Source organism: Sarcophilus harrisii, chromosome 1 (genome assembly GCF_902635505.1).
Source record: "Sarcophilus harrisii chromosome 1, mSarHar1.11, whole genome shotgun sequence".
Lineage (NCBI taxonomy): Eukaryota > Metazoa > Chordata > Mammalia > Dasyuromorphia > Dasyuridae > Sarcophilus > Sarcophilus harrisii.
In genome coordinates this window covers 335283555-335298592 of record NC_045426.1, presented here as the reverse complement: position 1 = coordinate 335298592, position 15038 = coordinate 335283555, and the positions used below count along the sequence as shown (strand labels likewise).

Here is a 15038-nt window from a genome sequence, read left to right as displayed (position 1 = left end):
ACCAAACTATCACTCATTGCAGATGATATGATGGTATACTTAGAGAACCCCAGAGATTCTACTAAAAAGCTATTAGAAATAATTCATAACTTTAGCAAAGTTGCAGGATACAAAATAAATCCACATAAATCCTCAGCATTTTTATACATCACCAACAAAATCCAACAACAAGAGATACAAAGAGAAATTCCATTCAAAATAACTTCTACCAAAGGAAAGTCAGGAATTATATGAGCAAAATTACAAAACACTTTCCACACAAATATTCAGATTTAAATAATTAGAAAAATATTAAGTGCTCTTGGATAGACTGAGCGAATATAATAAAGATGACAATACTCCCTAAACTAATCTATTTATTTAGTACTGTACCAATCAAACACCCAAAAAATTATTTTAATTGACTTAGAAAAAACAACACATATATTGTATCTAGGATATACTGTGACATATTTAACATGTATAGGACTGCCTGCCATCTAGGGGAGGGGGTGGAGAGAGGGAGGGGAAAAGTCAAAACAGAAGTGAGTGCAGGGATAATGTTGTAAAAATTTACCCTGGCATGGGTTCTGTCAATAAAAAGTTATAATTATTAAAAAAAAAAATACAGCTATGAGGGCAGCTAAGTAGTGCAGTGCATACAGCACCAGCCCTGAAGTCGGGAGGATCTGAGTTCAAGTCTGATCTCAGACATTTAACACTTCCCAGCTGTGTGACCTTGGGTAAGTCACTTAATCCCAACTGCCTTAGCAAGAAAAAAAAAGAATACAGCTATGAGATCTGACAACCATTCTTTCTCAGAAACCAGCAAATTCATTAAAATTCAAGATGCCCCAAACCCAGAGGAATCCACAAACTGACTGTTTGGACACAAATGAAAATGATGAGCACAAATTATGGCTTTTGGAATTCATAATCTTAAAAAATAATTTCAAAGTATAATTATCTTGTGCCAAAAAGAAAATAAGCACTCCAAATTCCCCAGACTATCCTATCTGCATAGATTATAAGACCTTCTCTTGGTTACTATACCAACCTTCACTTGATCTAGCATGTCATGGAAGCAGCACTGGACCTGGAGTCAAGGACCTGACCTCAGTCACTTATTAGCTGTTTGATTCTGAGCAAATCACTTAATCTCTATCTCAGTTTGCTCAATTGTAAAATAGAGATAATAGTAATTTCTATGAAAAAAAATATTTGTAAAGAGCTTGGCGCAATGCCTGGCACAATTTCCCTAGAAATCCCCACAATCTACCATACTATTGTTTGACATTTTGATTTCAATGACAAACTTCTGAAATGGGAACATGACTGATAGCAAACTTAAATAGAAATGTAGGCTAGAGAAGGAATTCTATGGGTGGATGTCAACTTAGAAAAAAAAATTATATGATCTCAGCTTTACTGTATCTTTATTTTAAAATTTTATTAATTTTGTTTCATATTTCCCAATTACATTTTAATTCGGTTGGAGCTATATTTGGGAATATTTAATACCTCCATTGCAGAACATGCACACTGAATATATTACACTTTCTCTTCTTTTGGAAATATAGATTAGAAGCAGAATCCAATTCCCTATTCTTAGCTTTCAGACATTCACGGATTTTGCCTGAGCTGCCCACCTTGCAGTTCTATACCTCATTCTAGATTATAAAAATTCTAGCCATAAGTTACCCATGCATATAACCTGTAAATAAAAGGCTATTAAATAAAATAAAAAAAAAAATTCTAGCCATGCAACCAATCAAAAAACACCTACAATGTGCCAGGCATCATATGGGAAACACTTTCATGTAGTTTACATTCTATCCATGGGAGAAAGCAAGAACACATATAAGTGTATCTATTTAAAAAAAAAAATAGAAGGGCAATTGTTGGGAGTAGAGGAAGGACAGCAGCAGCTAATGGAATGGAATCCAAAAGGCTTCCTGTAGAAGGCACTTGAATTGTGTTTTAAAGGCAAGAAGAGATTCTAAGAAGCAGAATTGGGAAGAGTATGCTTGAGAGAAAGAAAGATGGAGGACTGCCAAAGCACAAAAATAGAAGATGGACAGGTGGGCTGAACCACAGAATTCAGGAAAGAAAGTAATAAGACAAGAGTAAGTTAGGGGTAGTCTGAAAAGAGCTTTAAAAACCAGATGGAGGAGTTTATAGTTGATCCCAGAAGCAGAAGAGAATCCCTGAAGTTTATTGTTCAGGGAAGTGACATGGCTGTAGACCTGTAGGAAAAAATAATTTTAACAGAGTGAATAGGAAAGGAGAGAGACTTGAGGCAGAATTAGAGAAATGAATTAGAAGGCTCCTGTCATACGCCTAGAAATAAGTGATAAAAGTCTCAACTAAGGGAATGGTCATGTGACTAGAGACAAGCAGACATATAGGAGATATACCATAGAAGTAGAATGGACGAAACTCAGAAAATGGTTGGATATGGGGCAGGTAGATAGCACAATAGATGGAGCACTAGCCTTGAAATTGGGAGGATTTAAGTTCACCAGCCTCACTAATCATGTGACTTGGGGCAAGTAACTTACTGCTGACTGCCATTTGAGAGGAGAAGACTGGAGGAAGGAGGGGAAAGAAAGAAAGAAAAGAAAAGAATTAGATATATGGGATGAGGAAAAAATGAGGCGTCAAAGATAATACTTAGAGAATGAATCTGGACATCTTTTAGAAAGATATAATGCTCTTGAAAGATAAAACAAAATGTAGAAGCGAGATGAATATGGGGGAAAAAATTTCAGAATTTCTGAAATAGTATCAACTATGATCTCATCCCACTCTATTCTTTGTCCCCTCTACCTTAGCAGTCTCATATATGGAATTAATCATTGCCTCTCTGGTTTATTTTTATCTCCAACTCAATTCAAACATTTATAAATACCTACTGTCTATTAGGTACCAGAGATACAAATTTGAAAAAAAAAATGAGCTAGTCCTTTCCCCTCAAAAAAGTTACAGTTGAATAAGAGGGGACAAGATAAGTAAAGGCAGCTGGATGGCAAAGTAGATAAAGTTACAGGTTTCCCGTTAGGAAGACCTGAGTTCAAATCTGGCCTCAGACATTTACTAGCTGGGTAACCATGGGCAAGTCACTTAACCCTGTTTACCTTATTTTTCTTATCTGTCAAATGATCTGGAGAAGGAAATGGCAAACCACTCCAGCATCTTTACCAAGAAAACCCCAAATGAGGTCTGAATAACAAAAACCATGACAAAAATGACTGAACAACAAGATAACTTTACAAATAAGATCATTTTACTACAGGAAAAGGAGACATCTAGATGAGGTTGCAAAGTACATGAAAAGAGAGGGAAAGAAGAAATGTGACCTGGAGAGTTCAGGAGGGCAATTAGGGTAGTAAAAAGGCCTTGAGATCAGGCTATTCAAAGATCATCTGAAGGAAGTAATGTTTGGAAATGTTTAACCCAGGGAAGAGAAGACTTGAGTAAGACATAAGCTGTTTTCAAGTAATGAAGGGGTGTCAAGAGTTTCAAAGGAAATTAGATTTGTTCTATTTGATATCAGAGAACAAAATTATGAATAATGGAGAAGTTGGAGAAAAACAAATTTAGACTTCACAGAATGCAAAACTTCCTAAGAATCAAAGCTATCTCGAAGTAAAATAGGCCGCTTGGGACATAGTTGGTTTCTCCTCCCTAGAGGTCTTCCTAGAAAAGGCTTGGAAAATATGTGTGGTATTTTGTGCAGGGATTCTTGTTCAGAGAACAGGTTGAACTAGAAGGTCCCTGAGGTCCCTTCCAATTCATATTCTATAAGAGATCACTTTCATTCTGAGGAATCAAGGAATGCAAGAAGACTTCAGGAAGCAGGTGGCACCTGTGTTGGGCATTTGGGGAAAAAGAATGTCAGTAAGTGGAGACGTTACTAGGAGAGGCAAGTTCCAAGAATGCACAGATGTACAGAAGCAGGAGAGGGCAAGACAAATTCGGGAAATAGTTGGACCAGTTTCATTTGAAACATATAACTTTTTGAAATTATAAAATACATGAAAAGGACAAATGTGAATTAAGACTGAAAAGATAGGTTATAGCTAGATGTGGAGATCCAACCTGTGCATTAGGAAGATGATTCTGGCAGGTAGGAATCTTATTACAATAATACAGGTGAGAGATAAAATGAGGTCTTAAATGAGGAAAATGATGATGGAATTGGAGAGGAAGGAACAGATAAAACAGATAATGCTAAGCCAAAAGAGACAGAACTTGGAGGTGGGTCCAGTATGGGAGGTAAAGGAACAGGAAGAGTCAAAGATGACTCTAAGGTTTTAAGCCTGAATAATTGGGAATTTGGTGATAAATAGAATCTGAGAGGAAAGGAAGGTTTTAGGAAGACGATGAGTTAAATTTGGGATATATTATATTTGAGACACAGGGTAAGTGCTTAATAAATACCTGTTCCTCAAGTAAGTTGCTGTCAGGAAACTTAAATGAAGATGATTGGCTGGGATTTGTGGTAGGATGTGCAGATGTATTAGGCATCTGCCCCTAGATGAAAATTGTGAAGCAATGGGTGTGCATGTACTTGGCAAAAGAAAAAATAGAAGAAAAAGAGAAGGCTGAGGTCTGGATCTACACCAGAAATGGGGAACCTTTTTTCTGCCAAGGGACATTTAGATCTTTATAACATCTTTCACAGGCCATGCAAAATTATCAACTTAAGAGAACTAAAGTGGTAGAAGGTTGTTGTATATAGCTTTTAGCTTATTATGAATTGCTGTAGCCTTAGCAAATGATTTCATGAGCCTTAGATGGCCTGAGGGTCAAAAGCTCCCCATTCCTGCTCAACCTTTAGGAAGCCAAAGGAAGCAGATGAACCAACAGTGGAAAGAGAGACAGTTCAGGGAAATCCAGGAGAATAGTGTCATTGAAGTCACAAAGTTCTAAGAAAGAAAAAATGGTCAACAGTAACAAACACCACAGCTAGATCAAGAAGACTAAGAAAAGGTCACTGAACTTAAACATTTAAGAAGTCTCCAAGATCTTAGAGAAAAGTTTGGTGTTATGGAATTTAGCACTAAGTGGTTGGGAAGTAGAGGTAACCAGTGCAAGCTTATCTTTTTCTAGACTCAACAGTGATAGAGAAGAGAAAAGTAAGGATGGGAGGCAGGGTAGCAAGATCAAATGAAGATCATATGTAATGGGCTGAAGCTTGAGTTGATGCACTGAGGTCCCAAGCACGTGAGGCTAAATAGTAATTGGCCATATTCTATTAATATATATGCTTGGAGAAAGAATGGCCCCTGCCCACTCTTTGTGAAAGTCCTGATGTGTTGTAGAGGAAATAATGATTTTGGTAGGTGGAGGCAGAGGGGGAGGCAGAGGGGCAGGAAGAGAGGCAGGGAAAGGAACAGCTTCCTGTTGCAGCTGCACACATTGCATGATCCCCCCTTCACCTCCGATACCCCTTTACCTCCAATCCTTCTTCACCTCTACTGAGAATAAAGACTGAAGATTTTCCCTTAACCAAAATTCCTGACTCTGGCTGATTTTAAAATACAGTCATCACATTTGGCCTCAAGCGTGAGAACCAAGGACCCTACTTTCACTGAAGAAGTCTCCAGTGACCAGGAACTTGGATGAGTATTGTAATAGATAAACAAGGAACTTATTTTCTTAAAGAATAAATTAGTAACCTTTTATGGCTGAAATGGGACAGATGCTAGCTAAAGATTCCCCATCCCCCCCACCCACCCAGGAGTGGCGCTATAGAAAGCATGCTTAAGCTGATAGAAGACCAAGGGCTACTTATAACTTGGGAACAGATAGCTAGACTTCTGAGTGTTTTAAAACACACCTCCACTTGGTTCTTAGAGGAAGAGCAAATCTCTCGAGATAATTGGACATTAATTGGGCAACAGATCTCCGCATATTACAATGAAAACCTGTCCTCATTCAATTTCCATCCAGGCATTCTATTTATATAATATAATACAGTTGGCCTTAAGGAACTCTATGATTTCTAGAAGAAAGAAAAAAAGCTCTAGAAATAGCCAAATGGGGAAGCCTGAGATAAAGGAGGAAGACAATGAAGAGATTAATGACCATATCCCCACAGGGCATGGAGACTTAAGTGAGGCTCAAGAGTGTGGTGAATTTCCACCCCAGGAGGCAGCTTCAGCCCCACCTAAGGAGCAGGTAATTGACTCTCCTCCATCAACTCCATCCTCCAGGATGGAGGGAGGAGGGGTAGTGGTGGTGGTGGTGGTGGTGGTGGGGGCAGTGACAGCACCAGCACCTCTCCCCCAGCATCCAACTACTCCTATGACTAGATTGCAAAAGGGACTAATTAAGGCCAAAGCGGAAGGGAGAGATGTAACAGAACTCCAACATCACATTTTCCCCATAATACAACAGTTTAATTCTTCAGATCAAGAAAGTAGAAAATACCCTCCTTTTGATATAGAAATCCTCAAAGACCTGAAAAAGGCTTGCATTCTTTATGGGGCTACATCAACTTATGTTAAGATGTTATTACAGAATTTGGTTTTTGAAATCGACCCCTAATGACTGGAAATCTATAGCAAGGGTATGCCTAGAACCTGGATAAAACTACTTGTGGCTTTCTGAATATAGTGAGCTCTGCAGGATACAAGCCCAACAAAATAGTCAAAGTGCAGTTCATGCTGCAATCACCTGTGACCTACTAACAGGTGTAGGTTCCTATGCAGACGGTGCAGTACAGATTAATTATTCCATAGCAGCATATGAGCAAATTGCTGCTAATGCTATCAAAGCGTGGGCTTCTCTCCACAATAAAGACGACAAGGATGAGGCCTTCACAAAAATAACACAAGAGCCAAATGAATCCTTTGCTGACTTTATGGGACATTTGCAGACAGCTATCACAAGAACTAATGGTGAAAATGCAGCAACAGACATTTTGATAAGTCAACTTGCTAAGGAAAATGCTAATGAGGTTTGCAGAAGAATTATACTAGGACTGAGCAAGGATGCTCCTTTAGAGGAGTTCATAAGACGCTGTGCCACAGTGGGCACAAATGCCTTTTATAGCCAGGCTATGATGCAGACTTCCCAAGATCCCAACATGGGTAGACAGGGTCCCTTCCGGCAAGGGACTTCTAGAGAGACTCGTCAATGCTTTCAGTGTGGTAAAGTAGGGCATCTGAAAGCTCAATGTTGGTATAGAGACAGAGTGAAAAAACAGGGTGGGAGAACAAGACCCAATATCCCATGTCCAAAATGCAACAGAGGCTTCCATTGGGCCTCAGAATGTAGACAGGTTCAGGGAAACGGAATGAGGGGCCCAGTCCCAGGGTCCTAGGCAAAAAACACTTGAGGCATGATGGCAGCGAATGGTGCACCCAGAGAGTGCCTAGAAGTCCAATACCCAGACATTGACCAATCAGCCAGGAAGTCATATGATGGGAGAAAGGGATTACACAATCAATCAGCCAGGAAGCAACCTTATGGGAGAAAGGGATTACAATTAGGGAGAATAGAGTTGTATCCAGCTGGGACAACTGAGATACCCCCTGGAGAGGTGAAATCTGTTCCTCTCCAGCCTATGGATCCCTTGCCTCCAGGAACAGTAGGCCTGACCATTTCACCTGCTTTTTGTACGTACAAAACAGTGTCCATCCACACACTGATGTGGGAAACTGGGGAATGTGTAGATAATATCCCAGTCACTAATACAAGTAGACAATGTGTGACTTATCACCCAGGAGAAATAGTAGCATCAAGTTTACTCATACAGAATCCTAATATGAGACCTGGTGATAGTCACCCAGATTCTGACTCCAGACCACAAAATCCAGGAATATACTGGACAACAGCTGTAACAACTGACTGACCTATGCTCACAATCTATATAAATGGCCTGCCATTAGAAGGATTGGTAGACACAGGTGCAGATCGTACAGTCATTAGAGGTGCCAATTGGCCCAGTCACTGGCCAAAGATTAAAGCAGAGACCTACATGTCTGGCGTAGGAGGATCAATAGAAGCTGAAGTTAGTACTACCCCTATGAGATGGACTTTTGAAGGCAAAACAGGAGTTTTTACTCCTTTTATAGTTGAAAAAATCCCCATCAATCTGTGGGGAAGAGACATTTTACAGCAATTAGGGTTAAAAATGAGTACTTTGGTTTTTTAAGCAGGGCTGCTGTTGAAGGCCTGCCAACACTTTCACCTGTTCCTATCCAGTGGAAAACTGATACACCAGTGTGGATAGAACAGTGGCCCTTAGGTAGCGATAAAATTCAAGCCTTATTAGATATAGTACAGGAGCAGCTTGAACAAGGACACTTACAACCTTCTCTAAGTCCTTGGAATTCCCCAGTGTTTGTTGTAAAAAAGAAATCTGGAAAATAGAGGATATTGACATATTTAAGAAAGGTGAATGAACAGATGGAAACTATGGGAACTCTTCAGCCTGGACTTCCATCTCCTACTCAATTGCCTAGAGAATGGTCTCTTTGGGTCATAGATATTAAGGATTGTTTCTATTCTATCCCTCTGGATAAGGAGGATATGAAAAGATTTGCCTTGTCAGTGCCCAGCGTTAACTTAGCTGAGCCTTATAAAAGATATGAATAGACAGTTTTGCCATAAGGAATGAAAAACAGCCCCACTATGTGTCAAATGTTGTTTTGGCTCCAGTAAGAAAAGCATTTCCAAAAGTTATTAACATTATATGGATGATAATTTGGGATGGCATGAGGAACAAATGTTAAACAGTCTACAAAACCATAGAAAACACTAAGGAATTACAAATTATACGTAACGCCAGAAAAAATTCAAAGACATGCTCCTTTTCAATATTTAGGATATGAAGTATACCCTAAGGTGCTTACGGTACAAAAACTATCCTTAAGAACAGAGAAGCTAAACACATTGAATGATTTTCAGAAACTGATAGGAGATATCCAATGGATGCAACCAGTGTTAGGCCTGACTACCTATCAATTGCAACCGTTATATGACATTTTAGAGCGTGTTTAAACACCACCCAGCTTAAAAAGAACGAGGTTTTGAGAAAAGTTGAACTGGTTTTATCCAGTGGTTGAAAGAGCCCAAAAACCCTTGAAATATCAGTTTTTTAAAAGAGGCATCCACAGCAATCCTTCATCAAGGAGACAGTGGGATAGAGTGGGTAACCCACAAACCAGAAAAAGCCTTACTCCCCCAGTGCTTGTTAGAATTTTATTAAAGGCCATTAAGAGCAGTAAATTATCTGGGACAAGACCTGACAAGAGATACACCTTTTATACCAATACAAAATTAAGTGTTTTGGAGACACCAGAGTGGAAATTTTTTTTGATGGCTCCAAATTTTACAAACGGGGTTCCATTAAAGATAATAGACTAACATAATTCAAGGTCTTGAAGAAAAGTTTCTAAAGTTCCTTTAAAGGACCAACTATCTTCACAGATGCATCCAAACAAATATTTGTGCTGTATACGTTATGATTTAATTATAGAGTAAGAACCCTTTCAGTCCACTCAGCAGAATGAATTGTATGGATCATTCTAGCCTACTTATTATCCAGGAGACATAAATAAATATCTATTCAGCCTATTCAGTAGGTGTGGTATAAGAATTGCCACAGCCCAAATAAAATTTGAGGCCTATTATATATCAGCTCTTAAGAAATTTCAAGAGAAGTGAGAAAGACCAGGAGAATATTTTATGTCCACTCTCAAGTGGACTTCGGGCCCATTTTTGAAGGAATTCAAAGGCAGATAGCCTTCTAACCATGCTCCAATACCCTTTATTCCAAGAAGTCCAGGATCTCTTCTAAATATCACAGGTGCCTGAGTTTACATTTCAATTTGAATAACAAGAGAGAAAGCTAGAGATAGTAAAAGCCTGTTTTTGCCTTCCTTTCCACACTCCTACACTGCCTCCAGGGAAGAATCCGTTTGAGACCCAATGAAATTGGGCAAAATGGTGTGACCCATTATAAATCTTTTAGTCAATTGTTTTTATCCACGTTGTGGTGACACTTTTCAGGATTTACTTTTGTACCAGAAAAAAGAGACAGCCCGAGGGTATGAATTCCTCAACAAGCATTTGCCATTATGGTGTGCCAAAATAAAAACAGACAATGTTCCTTTATCTAAAAATTTTGCACACTTTTGTGCACAGTATAGATTTTCCACCAGGGATACCTTTTAACCTCAAAGAAAAAGGGAGAGAGGAGAAACAGAGACAAAGAGCCTCCAAAAACAAAAAAAAGGGGGGCACAGGTAACCCAAAACTTCAAACTAACCCTTATACTATTAACTTTTTGATTTTGAAAAGATGCACTGGGTTGCAACAGGTTTTAAACCAATGGAAGGGCAGTGTCCAGAGCAGGTCCACTATCTTTAGATAATTCAAAGGGATGTGGAGACCCAGAAAGTGGTGAAGGGGGACAGATAGGTACCTTGGGGGAGGGGATTTGATTCCCCAGGAGAAGGAACGAGGGCCAACAAGCGACGCTTTGTCCATCGTGAGAGAGGAGAACCCTGAAAAAGAAGACCCAAGAAATATCAGGTGGTTCTGTTGATTGGCCTACCATTGAAAAGAGCGTGGAATGGATTTGACTCATTGGACATTGAAAATTTTGGATTGAAAACCCTTAGGAATCATTGGACTTTTGAAATGATAAGATTGTTGTGGATTTGAAAACCCTTGGAATCATTGACTTGAGACAAAGATTGTTGTAGGATTGAAACCCCTCGGAATCGGATTTTCCTGAGACATAAGATTTTGTAGGAAAAACCTCAGGAATCATTGATTCTCTGGAACATAAGAGTTGTAGGATTAAAACCCCGGAATCATTGGATTTTAAATAAGATTGTTGTAGGACTTGAAAACCTCAGGAATCTTATTTTTGAGAATAGAACTTGAAAACCCCAGGGAACATTGGATTCTTTTTGAGAAAATTATAAGACTGTTACAGGATTCAAAACTGTGACCATTGGATTCTGTAACACATAAAAAGACTTTTGCAGGACTTCAAAAACTTAGGGGGGGGGGGGTCATTGGATTCCCTGACACGTGAAGCAATGGACAATAGATTGGTTTTGGACTATCTCTTGGCTGCTGAAGAGGCATATTGTGACTGTTTTTAATACCCCCTTTTTAGGACTTCTAAATCTTTTCAACACCAGTTGATTTATATTGGTTGCTATTCCCACTTGCATGTACAATCGTGTTTTTCACCAAATGTGAGGGGAGGGTCATCACTAAACTCCCAAGCAGGCTTTGAACCTCCCATGGATGGGTTTTGCAAAGACCCTTCAGCCCAGAAACCCGCTAGCAACCCCCACTTCCCTTTGGTGCTTTTCATCTCCCTTCCTGAGATGTCAGAGAGGGCGTGATCACCTCCTTTTTAGTATTTTCACCTCCCTTCCTGAGAAGTCAGGGGGGTTGTGATCACCTCCTTTTTGGTGCTTTCACCTCCTTTCCTGAGAAGTCAGGGAGGGTGTGATCACCTCCCCTTGGGGGCTCTGACATCCCTGAGGAGTCAGGGATGGCATGACCACCTGTGTTCTAAAACAAAAGAAAGCGGGAGATGTAATGGACTGAAGCTCAAGTTGATGCACTGAGGTCCCAAGCACGTGAGGCTAAATAGTAATTGGACCATATTCTATTAATATATATGCTTGGAGTAAAAATGGCCCCCGCCCACTCTTTGTGCAAGTCCTGATGTGTTGTATAGGAAATGATGATTTTGGTGGGTGGAGGCAGAGGGGCAGGAAGAGAGGCAGGGAAAGGAACAGCTGGCTGGCTTCTGGTCTGGCTGGCTTCCTATTGCACCTGCACACATTGCGTGATCCCCCCTTCACTTCCAATCCCCCTTCACCTCCGATCCTTCTTCACCTCTACTGAGAATAAAGATTGAAAATTTTCCCTTAACCAGAATTCCTGACTCCAGCTGATTTTAAAATATGCGGTCATCACAATCATATATATATATATAAATATTTTTTTTTCTTCTTTTAGGTTAAGGAAGATCTGAACATGTTTATGGGCTGAAGGAAAGAAACCAATAGAAAGGGCAACAATGAAGATGAGAGATTAATTGATGGGGCAGGGTCTTCAAAGAGGATCTATCTAATCCAGGACACAAGGTAAAGGCTTGATCTCAACAAGAAAACATCCCTGGAGAGTTTAAGGATAAAGATAAAGAAATGTTGAGATGAAAGTCAGGGAAGATGAAGAGGTCTTAGGACAGACAGTCTCAGTCTTCTCAGGAGATCTCTACTACATAGTTCCAGTCCAAACATCCTCAACTGCCTGCTGGACAGCTCTCTCCACATCCTGCCATGCCATTATCCAAAATTGAATTCAAATTTCCTCCGTAAAACTGCCATTCCTTATAACTTCCTTATTTCTTCTGACTACCACAAACCATCCAGTCACCCAAGTTCAATGCAAATTTGATATTCTTTCACTTTCACTCTTATCTAATTAATGTTCCTATACCCTACCTGAACTTTATATGGAAAGAAAACTTCACAATTTCTGTTATATCTATATGTACTTTTATCCCATTAGTGTTATAACCCCTTAAGGGTAGACCCCCCAAAAAAAGGTCTCCTATTTCATGAATCTGTTTTCAAAATGTTTCCCTTTCCCATTTAATTAGTTTCTCAGAGGAATATGTACATTTTAAAAACCCTGGAGGACCCGATTTAGAAAAGATAAATAATTTTTTAAAAAATAAAAAAAAAAAAAAAATGAAAAAAATCGTTTCAACTGAATCTATTTCTGAACTTCCCGCCTATCTTTATCTTAAAAAAATAACCATAGATTTTTAATTCCATTGTTAAATTGTTCCATTAAATTAAGAAATAGCAACCATATTTTTTTTATAAAATTATTATTTTCAAAAAATGTAAACGTTATTGTTTTTTTAAAAATGAAACTAAATAACTTTTATAAACCTGAAGGGAAAAAAAAAAAACTCAATAGGGTTGAGTTTTGAATTTCCAATATTCAAAGTAATAATTAAAAATGGTTTCACAACATTGGAAATATACAATGCAAATGAAAATAATATGGCAACTCCAGAGTAATTCCTTATTTGTACTAATTGGGACCTGGCTATGTATTTCCATCCATGGCACGAGAACTATATGTATTAGTTCTTTAGTAAGGACAATGAAACTAGAATATCTTTGTGTATTATTGGTCATAGCAAAAAGGGGAAAAAAAAGTATTTCTCAAGAGTAACCAAGTCTCCAGTACAAATGTGTTTAATGTTGCTGACATGGCAGCAAGAACATCTGAGATCAGCAATTCTTCTGTTCAAACTGATCAAGACTCTATTGACAGCATTAAACATTTCTTCCCCATTCTCTTCCTAGCATCAGAAATGAAAAGCTTAAGTTATGGAAGAAGAGGCATTTCGGAACTTTTCCAAGGCAGGTTAAGCAGCAAACTACTGTCAAGAGAAAAAGCCAGGGAAGAGGTTATGCAAACACAGAGAAAGAGCAAGAGGAAACAGGGGGGGGCAAATCTCTGACAGAGGACTTCCTTTTAAATTCAAACATCCTAGATATAGAAGTCCAAGTGCTTCACAGAAAAAAGCCACATTTCAAGGTAGCAAACACCACAGAATCCCTCCAACTCTGATTCTCACTGCACTGAAGCAAAGCTGAATAAGGGGATAAGAGAGTATGAAGCTAAATAAAAAATACACCAAGGTCTAAATTGAGGAAGCAAAACCGGAAGATGATGAAGGCTGCAAGGGAAGCTTGAGATCTTCCTTCACCCGAAAAGGTTGAGGGGAAGGAGGAGAGAAAGGCAGCAGATGGGGATCCCAAATCCTTGTTACCTCTCGAGCATAACGCAGCATCACCTATTTTTTATTTTAATCACTCTCGGTTACAAAGTTTTCTGTGATCAAAGACACAATGGAAATGACAAGCCAGCAGGGCAAAAGTCAAGCCACATTCTTCCTTCTCCTTCAAACGACCGAGGCATTCTCACCCTGTCAGTGGCTGATGAGCCTTATAAGGCTAGTCCAGCAGCCTGAGGCCAGTCTTAGGGGTGGATAAGAATTGCTTCCATTCGCAGGGCACTTACAAGCCCATCCATAGGGTGGGACGGAGGTAAGGCGTAGTACTAGTCTCACTTTGGAAGTGAAAGAGAGAGACCTGGGGGAACGCAGGGCCTGCCCGCGCTCTGTCGGGGTCTGAGGTTATGACCGGACACCCGGACTCTGCCCGGCCGGCTGCGAGGAGGGGAGTCGGAGCGAGAAGTCGGAGCGAGAAGTCGGTGCTTCACCGGTGAGTGAGAGGGAAAGACCACAGGAGAAGGGGTCAGGCGCACGAGGCAGGGCGCGGGGGAGCCGGAGCCTCGCAGAGGCGCTAGCCCCCAGATGAGGATGCTGGTGCTTCTCCGGGCCCTCCGCGGAGGGGAGAACCCAGCCCCCACCGCGCCAGGGATGCAAGACAACAGCCCAGACAGGGCCGGGGCAGGAGGAGATCCGGGGCGTTGACTGGGTCCTTTTCATAAGGCTCCGTCCTCCGCCCCAGACGCTCCGCGCCCCCCGCCCGCGCTCCCTCTTCCGGGGCGACAGGACTTACCTCCCTCCGGGGCGGCCGGGCCTCGGTATGCCGGAATTTAGACACCTTAAAGCGGTTCATAGCGCCGGCGGAGGCTAAGGCAAAGCCCGCTCTCAGGTGCACGGCCAGCAGCGGCAGCGGAGGAGGCAGCAACAGCGGCAGGGGCACCTCGCGTCCGACCGACCTACCTACCTCCCAACCGCCCCCTCCCCGCAGACCCCGCCGCACGCCGACCTCGGTCACGCCCATATCCTCCTGCCAACCAATCCTCGCCTTTCTCGCTGCTCCGGACCACGCCCCCGGAGTCTCTTCTTCTGTACCGGCCTACAAGGCCGGCCTCCTTACCAATCGTTATCCATCCGCCCCGTTAGGCCCCACCCCAACTCGATGCTGAGTGGCGGGGCCCCCCCCGGCGGCTGCGAGGGGGAAAGGGAAGAGGGTCACGTGCGGGAGCTGTTCTGGGTATCCGCCCTCGCGTCGGGG

The 15038-nt window shown here is 41.0% G+C and overlaps 1 protein-coding gene across 2 annotated transcripts in view; it reads right to left on the bottom strand.

Annotated features, from left to right (window-relative positions):
- The window catches only part of LOC100930850 (coronin-7), a 110626-nt gene extending 95809 nt beyond the window's left edge, over positions 1–14817 (bottom strand). For both annotated transcript variants that reach the window (XR_004230806.1, XM_031945601.1), the window contains exon 1: positions 14577–14817. Coding sequence is in view for 1 of the 2 variants with exons in the window: in XM_031945601.1 (XP_031801461.1) it covers positions 14577–14804 (228 nt within the window). In the remaining variant the exon portion in view is untranslated. The remainder of the gene's footprint in view (positions 1–14576) is intronic.
- Between the last annotated feature and the right edge of the window lie 221 nt (positions 14818–15038).